This window comes from Sphaerodactylus townsendi, unplaced genomic scaffold (assembly GCF_021028975.2).
Source record: "Sphaerodactylus townsendi isolate TG3544 unplaced genomic scaffold, MPM_Stown_v2.3 scaffold_28, whole genome shotgun sequence".
Taxonomy (NCBI): domain Eukaryota; kingdom Metazoa; phylum Chordata; class Lepidosauria; order Squamata; family Sphaerodactylidae; genus Sphaerodactylus; species Sphaerodactylus townsendi.
The window spans coordinates 200,569-215,093 of NW_025950451.1; the positions used below are offsets into that span (position 1 = coordinate 200,569).

General features: G+C 50.2%; 1 protein-coding gene across 5 annotated transcripts in view; it reads left to right on the forward strand.

Annotated features, from left to right (window-relative positions):
• Nucleotides 1-14,525, forward strand: part of LOC125425325 (rho GTPase-activating protein 20-like) — a 118,063-nt gene that overhangs the window by 21,275 nt on the left and 82,263 nt on the right. For all 5 annotated transcript variants that reach the window (XM_048482936.1, XM_048482937.1, XM_048482934.1 and 2 more), the window contains exon 2: nucleotides 11,759-11,832. In XM_048482936.1, the coding sequence (XP_048338893.1) occupies nucleotides 11,762-11,832 (71 nt within the window). In that variant the 5' untranslated portion in view covers nucleotides 11,759-11,761. The remainder of the gene's footprint in view (nucleotides 1-11,758; nucleotides 11,833-14,525) is intronic.

Below are 14,525 nucleotides of genomic sequence, written 5' to 3' on the forward strand. Positions count from 1 at the left end.
ATCACAGTGTAGAGTTGCACATTTTCAAGCACTTTCTAAGTATGTTTGAGTAAACGTGGATCTGTCTCCCTGGCAACAGAAGAGAGTATGAGGGAAGGCTGGTGGCATCCCTGGGACAAGCACTGGGAATCTATGGACTTGGTTAGTGTGATCTCGGTGGGCTTTCTTCTGAACAAGCACTTCCTCCAGTGTGGTGGGAGTCATGCTGTGAGGCTGTGAACGCATCTGGCAGAGTCCTTCAGTTTTACTGACCTGGTTAGCTGCCAGAGGCAGGACATTTTAAAGAGACAAATACAAGTCCTTTCCAGGTAGACAGACAGCAGCCATTTCTAAGAACTCAGGCGACATTTCAGATCTCATTTATTGCATTGATGCTTTATGGTCTTTGCTAGGGTAGGTCCTACAACTGCTAATAATGAGCCAGCAGGTACTCTTTGCAGATAGAACCCAGACAGGCAAGGACAGCTCTGTAGCCCGAGGGGAATTGTTTGCAGCTGAGCACTGGAGTTAAGGTTCAGAACCTGAGGATAATGTGCGAAGGTAACAATATTGTTAGCGCACCCACTCACATCCCCTATCTTCACATTTTACAATCAACCCGATTTGGTTTTTGCAGATGTTGGTTCTGCTGCTAACGACTGTCATGTTGTGTCTGGGCCACCTTGGGCCCTGATCGTTCTGAGAATATCTGACCATCCTGCAGTGATGAAATGACGAAGGTGCACCTTCTCAGTGCCCAAGCTTTTTAAAGGAGTAGAGGAATAGGAGTGGAATTTTTAAAATCAGGACAGCTTCATATGACTTAAGCTGTGTGCAAAGAACAGAATGGCTTACAACTTTCCTCAGGAAACAGTCTGGGTTCCAGAGGCGTAAATACTGGGGGGCCTGGGGGGTGCACATTGCACCGGGCGCATGTCTGGGGGCGCACAAAAAAATTCAGGTTCGTTTGTGGGGGGGGGGGGGCTGTATTTTTTAGTGTTTTTTCAGTTTTTGACCTGCAGAGGGCGCATTTTTAGACTAGCAGCACCAAAATTTTCGGGATTTTTTGGGAAACTCTCCTGATGATACCACCCAAGTTAGGTGAGGTTTGGTTCAGAGAGTCCAAAGTTATGGACTCCCAAAGGGAGTGCCCCATCCTCCATTGTTTCCAATGGGAGCTAATAGGAGATGGGGGCTACACCTTTGAGGGTCCATAACTTCGGACCCCCTGGACCAAATTCCTCTCAATTAAACCTGGAGTAGGTATCATCAAGGAGAGTCTCCTAAAAGATACTTCCCCTGAAATTCTTGCAGGTTCTGCTAGCTGTAACACTGTGCACCCCCCCTGATTAAGCAGGCACCCCCCCAAATTTCCCCAGATTCTCCTTTTAAATTCACCCCCTTCGACATGGATTTAAAGGGAGAATCTGAGGTCCCCAGTTTAAACATTGAAAGTGATGCTGTTTCAGGGTGGGGGAGAATCCACCCCTAAGCAGCATCACTTTCAATGTTATTTTAACTGGGGATTCTCCCTTTATGGAGGATTTAAAAGGAGAATCTGGGCTCCCTAGTTTAAACACCGTTGAAAGTGATGCTGTTTGGAGGTGGATTCCAGCATCACAGCAGCCGCCTGGGGGTGGGGGTGGGGGACGGACGGACGCAAAACTCAGATTTTGCACCGGGCTCCATTTTCCTTAGCTACGCTTCTGCTGGGTCCAGAAATATTGGGTGGGGGGAGTGTTGTGGAAAAGTACATATCTTTTCTACTATCCTTACTAGTATTTGCACTATCGAAATTTTATGGCTATCAGAGGCAAAGTGGGATGCATGATTGTGCTACCAGAATTCTGAGTTAAGCCTCCACGCAACCGGAACAATCCCTGCAGACGAGCTTTGGATGCAGCCATATCGAGGGAGATCAGCACTGGTGGCGTTATTAGATCTCACTGCAGCATTTGACATCATTGATTACAATCTTTTGGGCCACCACCTTGCTGATGCCAGGATCTGGGGCACAATCTTGAAAGGGGTTACGTGGGCCTGCCCATGAGACTGACCCAGAAACTGACACTTGTCCAGCATGCAGCGGCCTGACTTCGCTCTGGTGTATCAGTGAGAGAATATATGACACATGTGCTTCAGCAGCTGCACTGGTTGCCAGTGGAAAGCCAAATGAGGTTCAAGGTTTTGGTCATAACCTTTAAATCCCTGAGCGATCTGGGACCATCGTCTCTACAGAACCACATCACCCCATATTGTCCACAGAGGATTCTCTGGTCATCCAGTAAAAACCTCTTTGTGATCCCTGGCCCCAGGAGTATGCTATTGGCCTCAGAGGCGGAGTGAAGGGAAACTGCACCCAGGGCGCGTGTGTACCCTGTGCCCCTGCTACAGTGTTGCATGCCCCCGCCATGCCGTGCCATGCCCCTGCCACGCCCCCTCAACACCCTGGCCACGCCTCCGCCGCTACTCTGCCTGGGGCGTCGTGCCCCACCCCCACCCTGTGGGTGCTACACCACTGATTAGCCTTGACCAGAGCCAGAGCTTTTTCTGGCTTGACTCCAGGCTGCTGGGACACTCTCTGTCGGCTGACACCAGATCCCTGCAAGATCTTAAGCAATTCTGCAAGGCCTGCAAGACAGAGATGTTCCACCAGGCTATGCCTTTATTGGCATAGCAAAATATACATAAGTAAAACACACAGAATTATTTTTTTATTTTTTTTTCATTTCCCTGCAAGATGTAAGTGAATAGCTGCCATGTGATGTCACCTGCTGGCCTCATGATCAAAGGCACGGTCTTCCGCACGGCCCCCCTGGATGTAGCCCCTGCTCGGACTGATCTGAGTGAAAGGTTCTGTTTGAGCTGGGCTGGATGTCGTTAATAGGCTTAGATTTAATTGTTTTTTTAAAAAACGATTGTGTAATTTTGTGTAGTTTTGTACTTCTAAAATTGTTTTCAAATAGGGTGTTGTGGGGTTTCTGGGCTGTATGGCTGTGTTCCAGTAGCATTTTCTCCTGACATTTCGCCTGCATCTGTGACTCGCATTCATAGGAGAGGGTGCGGTACATATTGGATAAAATAAAAAGTAAATGTGCTGGACTTGCACGGGGTCCTGCTGTTCGATACCCAACGTACGCAGCCGTTCTGCAGGGTTGATCACCTCTTTGTTTGCCTCACTGGCAACCACAGAGGATGCAAGATGATCACATAAACTCTGTCAAAATGGGTAACACTCCACAAGGTCATCTGCTGCCTGGGCGTCCAATGTGGCTTTAAAAGACATCTGGCACGCAGCCACGTGATCGTCCACCTCCACCTTCATAAGGCACTGCCCCGTAGATGTTGGCTCCAGGACAGAGTCAGTGGGTGGGAGAGCAGTGCTGCTGGTGATGTTTCCATGACAGCCTCTCCCAGCCTGGGATTGCACAGAAGACCCACGAAGATGAAGAGCAGCATTGCACTTACCTGTGTAGCCGTGGTTCATCGAGTGGGCTTCTGTGCAGCCACGTGTGCCCTCCCTCTGTGGGCTGCGATTTGAAACTCTTTGCATCAGGTTTGTACTCATGACGGTGGTCCGGGAACTGAGTGGTGCACTCTGCCCCCTCCCTTTTAACACACTACTTTTAGGCGGGAAAGCTCCTGCCTGAATGAAGGGGGGGGGGTGATGCTCTTAAAGTGACAGAACAGAAATAAGCTTTCTACTCACCAATGGCAGGTGTGCACATGCACAGTCCCCAGTGCGTGGCTACCTAGAAGTCTGCTGCATGAACCACTGTTACACAGGTAAGTGCAGTGCAGTTCTTCTGATGAAGCACTGTGTTTCTCTGCTGTCATGGACTTTGGGTTTTAGGTTGTGTCCATTGCTTTATCTCCCTAAGAAGGAAGTCCCATTGAAATAATTCAAACTTACTTCTGAGTGTAGATGTGGAACACAGTCCTTCAGGGCTCTTGGTAGCATCCTTGAAAGGTACCTGACCTGCCACAACAGCTGCTCCCCTGCCACGTACATGGAGGTCCTTTCCCAAGAGATGCTGAAGTCAGGGTGTCTTGAAAGCCATGGGGCCATCTTAAATGCCCCCGGCTACCCTGGCCCTGTCAGATCTTAGAAGCTGAGCAGGGTCAGCCCTGGTTCGTGCTTGAATGGAAAACCATTAAATCCAACTGTGGATTTAAATGCCCTCAGGCAGGGGGGTGGAGTTGGGAATTACATGTATAGATTGGTTTGTTTCTAGGGTTGCCAGCTGACCTGGGAAAAGTGTCCTGGCATTTTATTGGAACCTTGATGGGATGTTCTTTACATTCATGCCATGAGATGCTCCAGCTGCCCATTTCCATGCATTACTTACCCTCTCCTAAAGGGTCAGGACAAATTTTTCTGCCCCCAGGTCTCTTGGCCACCCTTTTTTGTTTCACCTCTGGCATAAGGCGTCTTCTGTAGCCACAGTGTTCAGCAAGATCTCAGTATTTTAGAAATACTCATCAATGGTTGGAAGGTGCTGGCAGTTCCTTTTTTGTGTCCATTGGAGAATTTCTTCAGCAAAGTTGACTCCCCTACAAACAAGGGGTGGTTAAAAAGACAGCCTGTGGCATTTTATAAGAGGCACCACACCCAACTGTTCTGGTAGGAAGGAAAAAAACCCCAGACTTTTATTGAACACATATGCTGGAAAGAGTCTTCCAGGACCTCTTGGCAAGCCTGGCTGATCATTGCTTGGAAGTTTGCCTCTGAGATCAGCCAGGCCCTTTAACCAGTTCCCAGCCGCTGCCACATTTTAAAAGTGGACACAGACAGACAACCTGAGAAATCCAGACTTGGAAGGCAGATCTAGCCCCAGGAGTGAAATGCTGTGTGTCCTTCTGGGAGCCCCCCTGCCCAAATAAAGAGATGGGAGAGCTGCCTGGTTGCCGGTCACAACGTGAAATGGGGATGGATGATGCCAGAATGGGGGAACAGCCCAGAGAGCAAGGAGGCTGTTCAAGATGGGGATGGCTCTGCCGCTGTGAGTGAGAGCTCCACTCTTTGCTTTCTATTACTCTATTTCAAAGCCTTCTTAACTTTGAATCTGGACGTCTGTTCCTTGCTTGTGGGGCTTGTGGATGAAAAGGACAGGAGGAGCTGCTAGTTTACATGTCGTCATGAAATGGTTTTTCAGAAACCTGTAAGAGACACCGAGGAAAGCTCCCCTCCAAATGCCAAACAGCTAAAGACAGGAGACTTTTACTCAGTGCACATCCCCACTTTCAACCGATTCACTGCTCTGGCAGACAATAATGATGTGGCCTCAGCTCAGGAGAAAACTGCAGGAAGGACAACAGGCAAGATAAAGAGACGGATGGAAATAATAACATGTTTTTACCTCCTGATGTTGGCAAGAATTCGGGGGAGTCCATGTTGTCCCATCTCTGCCACTAAATGGCACTAAATGACTTTAGAGTTGATCAGCTAAAGAATTAGTATCTCTTAACTCACATGTTGACCTTATTAACTAGCAATTGCTAACAGCTGTGAAGCAAAAGCTAAGACTGGCAATTAGTCCTGCCTCTCACAATGAAGCTGCAAGTGCTAAACATGCAACATTGACTGAGAGCAGTGATTACTCAAGAGCAAACAAGACACCCCCTGAGGCCCCCCCCCCCAAGGAGACAGGAGGGCTCTCACAGCCAGTGTTGACCAAAACAAACTTGGTCTGACCACCTGCAATTTCAGGGGAAGAAGGTTTGCCTGGATCTGGCTTGCTAGAAATCACTCCAGGGCAGCAATAAAGAGACAAGCAACACAAATTGACCTGACCTCAGTGGACGCATTAAATGAACTGAACCAGGCCCAGAAGGTTATTCTATTATTCAAATCTGCATGAATCCCATCCATATTACTCAGGTCCAGGAAAGTCCTTGCAACAAGAGGAATTTTCCTTACAAGAGTATTCAAGAACACACATTTAGCACCACGACTCCCAATACTTCCCTCTCCAACTAAGAATAAACTGGCAAACAAGACCATCAACAGGGAAGCCTTAAGTTCTCTTTAAAGGAAACATCTAGACCAGTGGTGGCGAACCTATGACACGTGTGCCAGAGATGGCACTCAGAGCCCTCTCTGTGGGCACGCACATATGGGGGGGGGCAGAAAATCACCCCCCCACACACATCTAGGCTGGCCTGGGCCGCTGGGCATGACATGCGCGCACCACGGCAAGCAGGGAGGACGGCTGGCGGCACTGGTGTCGGTGCTCTGGGTGGCTGCTGCCCGGGGGGGGGGGGGGCAGAGGCAGAGGAGGCGGAGATGCTAGTGAGGTGCAGACTTGTTTCGCGCAGGACTTGTTGGAGGCTAGAGCAGGCTGGCCCCTGCTCGAGCGGGTGGGGCAGAGGCAGAGGGGTGGGGCGGAGGCGCTGGAGCAGCGCAGGGCAGAGCAGCGGGTGCACACAGGATCTGCTGGAGACTGGAGCAGGCTGGCTGCTGCTGCTTGAGGGGTTGAACAAACAAAATGTGTGCCTTTCCAAACACCGGGGAAATGCTCAGACCCTGAGCAGATCAAGCCTAGGGTGGAGGAACCAAGATGCATTTAGGATTTTTTTAAAAGCACACCAAGGTCTTTGCTAGAACTGCTTTTATTTTTCTGTTCCTGTTGCATTTTTGTGGGAATTAGACTGATGCCAGGACATGCAAATTCCTGCCATATCAGCCATTAAGATTGTATCCTGCAATATAGCTGGATAAAGGCAAACAACCATGAATTCATAAATTATCTTAGGGGTTTCAATATAATTTTACTCTAAGAGACTTGGTCTTTATCACAGCTTAGTATAGAAGGTTATATTCATACTGTTTGCCATCTAAGAAATCACTCCTAAAACGCCGCTGCCAAGCGGACCTAGTGTTCTTGATTGACAGTAAGCTTGATGTAAACATTACTGCCCTGCCTAACCACAATCAACTGGCACAAGCGTTCCATTTAAAATGGGACCATTATGGTCTACTAATAGTAAATGTTTATATACTGTTCAATTCTGATCAGACTGCGCAAAGACTATACTAGTTGCAGTTCACAGAATACTTTACAAGCACTCAACCCAGTGATTCTCAACCTTCCTAATGCTGCGACCCTTTCATACAGTTCCTCATGTTGTAGTGACCCCCAACCCTAACATTTATCCATTTTACAGATGGAGAACACTGATGCAGAGAGTCTTAGGCGACCCCTGTGAAAGGGTCGTTTGACCCCCAAACGGGTCCCGACCCCCAGGTTGAGAACCACTGACTTAACCAAAGATTTTCCTCCACTGATAGACTTTACAGCAAGCCAATGCCAGAGTTTGGAATGATGGGTTGAAGCTGTTTGAGGCAATGGGATTGAAGATTGAACTTTTACCCTAGTACTTTTCCCTATCAAGATGTTCTAAGGACAGACACGTGAATAATACTGGTATTGCCTTCATTGAATTTTGCACTCAGTTTAGATTAATATATCTAGACAGACTTAGCCAGTTCAGTTACTCAGGCAAGTTATTTCACAAAGAGGATGCAGTGTACATTACAATGTCCTGGTTTCTCCCTCTCTCTTAGGTAATGCACTTTCAAGCCACTTTCACAATGGTTTGCAAGTGGATTTGGTTATTTTGCATAGCTGCAAAGTTCATTGAAAGTGCATTATTCTGCATGTGTTGGCCTCAGTTGCTTGGAAGACGGGGGAGGATAGGGTATGGATAGGGGATAGTCTTCAGCTGTACCAGCGGGGCCCACTGCAGCCCCAACTGGACCACTAGGGATGGCTGCATTAGGCAGCGGGTGCACACCGAGTCCACAAGAGCCTGTGTCTGCACACTAGTCCCTCAAGTCTGATTTGACACAGTCACGGAAAGAAGGAACGGGCCTTTGGTTCCACTCACCCTCAGTTCCGCGCCCTTAGAAGGGACCTGGCATCGGACGCGCTTCAGGCCAGGTCGCTGTCATTTCCCGCCGACTCCTCACTGGTCTCGGGGCCACCCACCTCCTCGGAGGCCGAACTATCCTTGCACGGCTCCACTCGTAGTCCCGAACCCTTCTTGAATGGGGACTTTTTCTCTGGACCCTTAGCCGTCCCAGCCTTTGCTGCACCACTGGCAGGGACTACCAGAGGGTTGGGTTTCTTGCTAGGACACACGGCCACCTTGTGCCCCTCTCCCCCGCAACTCAGGCAAAGTCCCAGCCATCGCCGCTGGGCATAAAGAGATTCCCCTGCCTCCTTGCCACTGCAAGTCGGAGAAGTGCTCCCCGGCGTGGGGCAGGGAGAAGCCGGCAGGGAGGTTGCCCCGCTGTTTCAGTAGCTGCACTCTACACAGACGGATCTCTGCCTCGCCCGCCCTCATGTACCACCCTGCCAGGGAGGTCGGCTCTGCATTCACCATGGCCCTGTGCCACCTCTGGGTGAAGCCCCTCTCGGAAGAAGTGGATCTTCTCCTGCTTTGGCCAATCCTGGACCACCCCAGCTAGCTGGCTGAACTCTGAGACGTACTCACGGATTGGGACCCTTGCCTGATCTGCCATAACCTGGCACGGGCCTTCTCCTCCTCGAATGGATCCTCAAACTGCCGCCGCAATGCCAACATGAAGCAGGGGAAGGAACGCAGCTCGGGCGCCTGGCCTTTGTAAAGTCCCACGTACCAGCCGGCCGCCGCCCCCTCCAGGAGGGCCCCCACCTCATGTACTTGCTCAACCTCGTCCTCGTAGTCACTGCCGTACTTCTCCGTATGCGCCTCGACCTGCACAAGAAAGTAGGGTAGCGTCTCCGTCGTCCCGTCGAAACGGGCTTTCAAGTGCCGCCGCCGCCACAGGAGCAGTGGCTCGAGCGGCCCCGGCAGCCCAGGCGGCACATCGTTGGGGGGCACGGGCACCGGCTACCCCCCTCCGGAGGCAGTGGCAGCTGCGGCAGATCCTGGCGATCCCGCTCTGCCTCCTAGGTGTGGGCCAAGAGGAGTTCCATGCTGAACCATAGGAAGTGTATCTCCTGCCGCGTCTCGCTCCCACTACCAGGCAACCACGCCTCGCTCAGGGGCCCACGCCCCGCCTAAACCTGGACCTGCGACCATTCGCTTTGCGCCGCCGGGTCCCACTCCAAGTAAATGTCCTGGTCCATGGCTTGCGTGAGCCAAGTGGACTCACGCCGCCGAGCCGCCTTGGCCCCCCAGCACGGCCGCCAAGAGGGGGCCCAAGAGTAGGGCGATCCCATGCTCTCCTCACGGTTGGTGCTTCGTGAGCACCCAAGTGAGTATCCTGTCAGTCGGGGACGAGAGCATTCTTCTCCTCATCTCCTAAGTCCGGGTTGTGGGGCATCTCGTCCTTGTCTGGAATTTGTCCCGTTCCCTCATCAGGTTCGCCAGCCAGGGGCCCATCTGTAGCTCCATCCTTGTTGGCCATGGATCTGAGTGCGGGTTAAACTGGGAGATCCTGCTTAATGTCAGACTCTCGAATGTAGAAATAACAGAGACCGTAGGAAAGTCCAAAAGCAGTTTATTCCAGGTGATACGAAGAGTAACCATGTAAATCAGGATTTGAACTAGAGAGCTCAGATCCAGGACCTATATCCTTTACCCCATTTCACCCCACACCAAATGTCCACTACAGTTTCAACTACAAAGCTACAAAGAACCTGGGAACCTTTCACACCTCTTTGAAGATGGACTGGCACCAGGAGATTGCTAGGGAAGGAAGAGGGAAACAATTGCAAATCACGCACCACAAGACATCAAGATTCTGACAGGCATGGTCCTGACAATTACATCTAAGCCACTGAACTCCCTCCTCTCCACCCCCACCCCCAAATCCCCTAGAATCTCCCAACCTAGAGCTGGCGACTATATGAGCTGTGTGCTTGAAGATAGCGAAGTGCGGAACAAGGACAGCAGGTTTTTTCCCATAATCACTGATGTTTCTTTCTTCCCAACCTGCTTGTATAATGTCTTGTGTTTTCCTGAGCTCATGAGCAGTAGAATTTGGTGTACCTCTGCATGTGCATGGGATGCAGCCGACTTTGGCATTGTCCTTCTTTCAGAAGACTTGCAAGACAGTATAAACACCCAAAGGGTCCAGCCCAGCTAGGGAAGCCTGGTTGCCGAGGCTGACGTCTCCTTGGGTACAGCTGTCAATCAGATCCTCATTCATTATAGCCCTCGCAAACGGCATCTTTTGACATGAACAGGCACTCTTCTTTGGGTTTTCAAGCTGCTGTGCAGGATCAGGGCCTTTATGTTTTTTTTTTTACTGTATTTTGATTTAGGGAGAAACACAGATGGTGTCAGGACAGGAGGTCCTGGGACTTCCTATCAGGATTTCCTTTGCTAGAGAGTGGAGGACTGATTAGATCACTGGCCATTGAAAATTCGGGGGGGGGGGGGTTAGAAGGGGGAGGGATTTCCTGTCAAAAAGAAAACCATGTCAAAGCCTTTCCTCTGCATCTGTATTGAATCATAGTTTAGTAAAAACTGAGGCAGCTTGGAAAGCCAGATTTCCCTCCTTGGCCTTCAAACCCTTGTCAAATTGACATTGACTGATTCCTTGATTGTAGTAAATGTTGACTAATTGATTTTTAAACCCTTCTCTGTGAAATCCTGCATTTGTCCGTATGCACTTCCCAGCAAGTCCCCCTTAATGATGGGCCTCAAATAGGACCTCAACTGAAGAAATTTCCCACAAGCTAGCTGGGAGTGGTCTGTAAGAATTGGGGGTGGGGGTGAACTCGCCACTGAGGCTGCTCTCTGGCTTGTACTGATGTCCTCCAGATCTTGTGTTGCTCAGATCTGCAAGATGGACTTTCATGTTCAGGCAGAGCAGGATAGATGCTCCAATGGCCAGGCAATGCAGGAGTGACTGCTGCTTCCTGAACTGTTTGCCCAACCTAAGCCCTCGGCCTCCTGCAAGTCTTCGGATTGTCCCTCCAGCCAGGAAGGGCCAGTCTGCTGTTCCAGGACACAGCCTGCCTGCTGGGGTCTCCTCACCAACCCAGTCCCAGTATGCCTCCTTGATGGCCATCTCACATCCTGCCCTGTCTCTTTGAGTCTTCTTCTGATTCCTTCAACCTCATTGATTTTCAGAGACATATGGGGGGGAAATGGCGCCTGGAGATAGCCATTCTCGGGGCACCCCCTGCTATGCCGGGGGTGAGGCTCAGGGGGGGTGGGGGGCCCCAGGCCTCGCCCCCCCAGTTTCCAGCTGACAGCCCCTTCTGCCCTCCCCTCCATCCTCATCTCCTTTGCTTTTATAAGCATGGGAGCGGGGCTTGGGGGTGGAGCCCTGCCCCCATGCTTATAAAAGCAAAGGAGCCAAGGACACCGCCCCCTCAAGCCTCACCTCCCACTCCTGGCTCCCACCCAGCAGCCAGCAGTCCCTTCTCCCCAGAGGGGAGGGCAGAAGGGACTGCCGGCTGCTGGCTGAGAGCCAGGAGTGGGAGGTGAGGCTTGAGGGGGCGGTGTCCTTGGGCTTCCTTGGCCCCGTTCACATTCACTGCTGCCTTGCTGTCTTCCTGGTCACGTGGGGGGGGGGCACATGACCATTTAGTAGTGCCTGGGGACAGAGGACGCCCCCCGACCCTGGGCAGATATGCCACTGTTGATTTTCATATTATCTTTGCATCTTTGTTTTGATTTTCTTTTCTGAGACTGTACTACTTAAGAATTCAGGAGTGGGAGCACACTTTTGAACCCAAGATGTAGACATTCCCTGCATTCAGACAGTTACTATGTCTGGGAGAAAACTAGGCTGAGAAAGCAGAACACCTGACCAGCTTATTATTTTCTCTCACAGAAAATGAAGCCGGTTGTGCAAAGGCGGCGGTCTGCCTCAGCTATCAGCAAAGCTCTCAGCAAGACCAAAGCCAGGTAAGCAGAGATCTTGATTTATTTGTTTACTTAGAACATTTCTATGTTGCTCATTCAGAACCTTGCTCGAGGCAGCTTACAAAACCACAGTATTAAAACACATTAACACACACACACCATTGGACATAAGCTGCGTAAAAACTATCCATAAACAGAAGCAGATAAGATAAGATAACACCCCTAATTGAAACCCTGGGTTAAAGGATGTGCTTTAGCCTGGTGCCTAAAATAAGGTAAAACAGATGCCAGGAGAGATTCAAGGTAGAGGGGTGTTCGAGAGGCAAGGGGCCACCACAAAAGATGCCCTCACTAATCACCACCAGACTCTCCTCCAGGGGTGGGGGTGCTTAATGTAGGACGTGTGAAGCTGATCTTAACTGGCAAGGCTGGGTCATGTGGGAAGAGATGGTCTTTCATGTTACGTTGCCCAGAATCAATCCAAAACTGGGGTTATAGTTTTCAGAACCATCAAACAATAATTCTATTAATTTGTGATTACCTCTTGTTAACTACTCTATTTTAGTGTATATTATGTCAATTTAGCAGCCTGGATAGCTTGTTAGAGCTTGGGAGCCACCCAGGATCAGGTCAGTTAGTACTGGGGTGGGAGCCGGCCGAGGAAGTCCAAGGTCGGCTGGCAGAGGCAGCTGCTGGCAAAACCACTGCTGGTCACCTGCTTTGACCTGAGTGCCCCAGGATTGGGAGGTCTCTGTTTGTTGTGTTTCAAAGACACTTTCTTATTCTTCTGTGCTTATCCATATGCAAATGTTCATTTTATGAAAATGTGTAAGCTGTTAATTGAGCCATTGTATTCGACTAGGATCTGGGGAACCCAGGTTTGCATCTCCGCTCTGTCAAGGAAACTTGCTGGGTGGGTCCAGTCGCACCCACTCAGCCTCAACCCTGGCAAGCATTTGGACGGGAGACCCCACGGAATACCAGAGGCACGAGCGGGAGGCAGGCAATGGCAAACCACCTCTGAGCGTCTCTTGCCTTGAAAACCCTGTAGGGTTAGCTATGACAATGGCAAAAAAAAAAGTTGTCAATTGTATGTTCTCCTCACAAAGCTCCTGTGTGAGAGACTGCCGGGCTCACATGTTTGCGCTTCCTCTGTAGCAGTTCTGTTCTGATCAGGAAGAGGCAGGGGGGACGCTGGCTTAGCAACCTGGCAACTGGGCAGTGGCAAATCTGGAAGTGGTTCTTACAGTTGTCATGATGCCCAGGCCCTTCATCCTGCCGGGGTGCTGGAATCAGGACTCTGACCAAATGTGCCTGCCCAAACCCTGGGCTAATCTCATGTTTATGTTGGCTGAGTCCCCTGCAATGCGCACCCCAAGACACATGGGAAGACCCACATGGAGAGCGGGCTAGTTAGGATTGCCAACTACGGGCTGGTAGACTTCTGGAGATCTGGGGACAGAGCTTGGGGAGGGTGGGGTTTAGGGAGGGGAGGAACCTCAGCAGGGGGCGTTGCCACAGAGTCCACCCTTCAGAGCAGCCATTTTCTCTAGGAGAACTCACCCCTGTTGTCTAGAGATGGATTGAAATTCTGGGAGATCTCAAGGCCTTCTGGAGAATGGCAACTCCAGTAGTGCTGCCACACTGAATAACAGTATTAATGGTAGTATTTCTACGCACTGCTAGGAAGTGAGCCAATGTGGAGTTATTAGCACTTGGCTTTGATGTAATGGGATTGTTTGCCACACAGTTGTTTTCTTAAAAGAGGGAAGGAAGATTAATTTGAAACACTGAGCATGAAATGTAGTTGAGCTGTTAGTGCTGATTATGGCCTCACGTCTACAATTGACCGTGCAGTCCTTGCCACAGAAGTCTTGACGGAAACCCCCCATTGTCTTGGCTACCTGCTGGCCCTGAAATTTCAGCCTGATTCTGAGCCTTTCAGTTAAGACCAACCAAAATATCACAGCATAGTTTGTAAGCTTTTGTGTTGCCCAAAACTGACTGGGTAATGTTTCTGGGTATAATGGAGGACCCTCTAGTTTGGTGACTGGGCTGCGGCACACACCACAGATTCACTGTTCTGCATTCATTCCTGCTGAGAAAGCTAAGCGTGGCATGCACGTTGGCAACCGAGCTGCTGCGTGGGAATTTTGGGCACGCTTTATTGCCTGCTGCTGCCTGCGTTTCCCTCATTGTGCCATCAGAAGGCTTTAAAAAAAATCTAATTCCCTTCTGGCGTGGGGGTCAAGTCATAACTGACTTAGGTGGAGCCTAGAGATCTCCTGGTATTAAAACTGATCTCCATATTTCATTTCATTTCATATTTAATTTATATCCCGCCCTCCCCCAAAAGGCTCAGAGAATATATGACAGAGAACATTTCCTCTGGAGAAAATGGCTGCCTTGAAGGGAGAACTGTATGGTATTGTACACTGCTGAGCTCCCTCTCCCCCCCAGTGGCGTCATGTCCGTTGAGCAATGTGGGCAGCTGCCCAGGGCTCAGGAATTTTGCAGGGCATGCTCCTGCGTTTTTATTTTTTGGTGTTTTTTCATGTCTTGGCCTGCAGGGGGTGTATTTTTTAGAGATATCGGCACCAAAATTTCAGAGTATCATCAGGAGACTGTCCTGATGATACCCTCCCCAAGTTTGGTGAAGTTTGGTTCAGGGGGTCCAAAGTTATGGACCCCCAAAGAGGTAGCCCCTATCCCCCATTGTTTCCAATGGGAGCTAA